The sequence below is a fragment of the Lactuca virosa genome, chromosome 9 (genome assembly GCF_052849685.1).
Source record: "Lactuca virosa cultivar CGN04683 chromosome 9, Lactuca_virosa_CGN04683_v6, whole genome shotgun sequence".
Taxonomy (NCBI): Eukaryota; Viridiplantae; Streptophyta; class Magnoliopsida; order Asterales; family Asteraceae; genus Lactuca; species Lactuca virosa.
This window is the reverse complement of record NC_136434.1, coordinates 296,994,325-296,995,172: the sequence shown is the minus strand read 5'-3', so window position 1 is coordinate 296,995,172 and position 848 is coordinate 296,994,325. Positions and strand designations below refer to the sequence as shown.

General features: G+C 34.3%; 1 protein-coding gene across 1 annotated transcript in view; it reads right to left on the bottom strand.

Annotated features, from left to right (window-relative positions):
- Nucleotides 1-220: 220 nt before the first annotated feature.
- The window catches only part of LOC145140655 (putative disease resistance protein At5g66910), a 24,206-nt gene continuing 23,578 nt past the window's right edge, over nucleotides 221-848 (bottom strand). The window contains exons 2-3 of the mRNA XM_079074071.1: nucleotides 617-848; nucleotides 221-367 (exon numbers count right to left, since the gene is read on the bottom strand). The exon at nucleotides 617-848 is cut by the window's right edge and continues 157 nt beyond it. Of these exons, the coding sequence (XP_078930197.1) occupies nucleotides 221-367; nucleotides 617-848 (379 nt within the window). The remainder of the gene's footprint in view (nucleotides 368-616) is intronic.

Sequence of the window (848 nt, the reverse complement as noted above, 5' to 3'; positions counted from 1 at the left end):
AAGGTTTGGGCCATTGGACTTCTGACTTTGGGCCATTTTGTTGGAGTTAACATTAACATAACAACACTTCCAGGAACATTTTATGTAATATATGTGTGCACATGAACTTTCTTTACATAGGAACATACATCGTTATTTATTAACTCCACAAATTTACATTGATACATACACATTTTCACCAACCATTAACTTCCATAACCAATTACATACCATGAGATAATTACACAACTAACCTTGTGTCTATACTAAGTTTCAACTCATCAGACAACCTTTTCAACAAGCCCTCCCAAATTGCCACGTCTTTATTTACTAGGAAACCAGCAACCAATCGAAGGGTCAACGGATGTCCCTTGCAACGTGTCACCATCTATAAAAAGCTCATACCGTTTAGTAAGAATTTCTTAAAAGTTTGATAAAAGGGACAAAACCCGTTATAATAGAAAAGAGAAGAAGATTAGGAAAAAAAATGTATTAGTTGAAATTTAGCATTCTATAATGTCCAGTTAATGTGAATGCTACACTGACAATGGGTATTTAGTTGATGTTGATATTTCCTGATGTCATAGAAATATCAACCCTGCAAAGTTCAATTATTTTGGAAAAAGTTTCATTCTACCTCTTCAACAAGAGCATCAGGTATATTTGCATTTTCACTTTCAGGTTTAGGAAATGCAAAGTGACAAAACAAATCGATAGCATCTTGGTGGTTCAGAAGTAGCAAATGATATGTACTAAATTGTTGAAAAGTTCTCCTAGATGTAGCCACAATCTTGATTCTCGGGGACCTGAACCTGAAGATCTTAACAATGGAATCAGACCATACATCATCCAATATTAATAGTATTCGT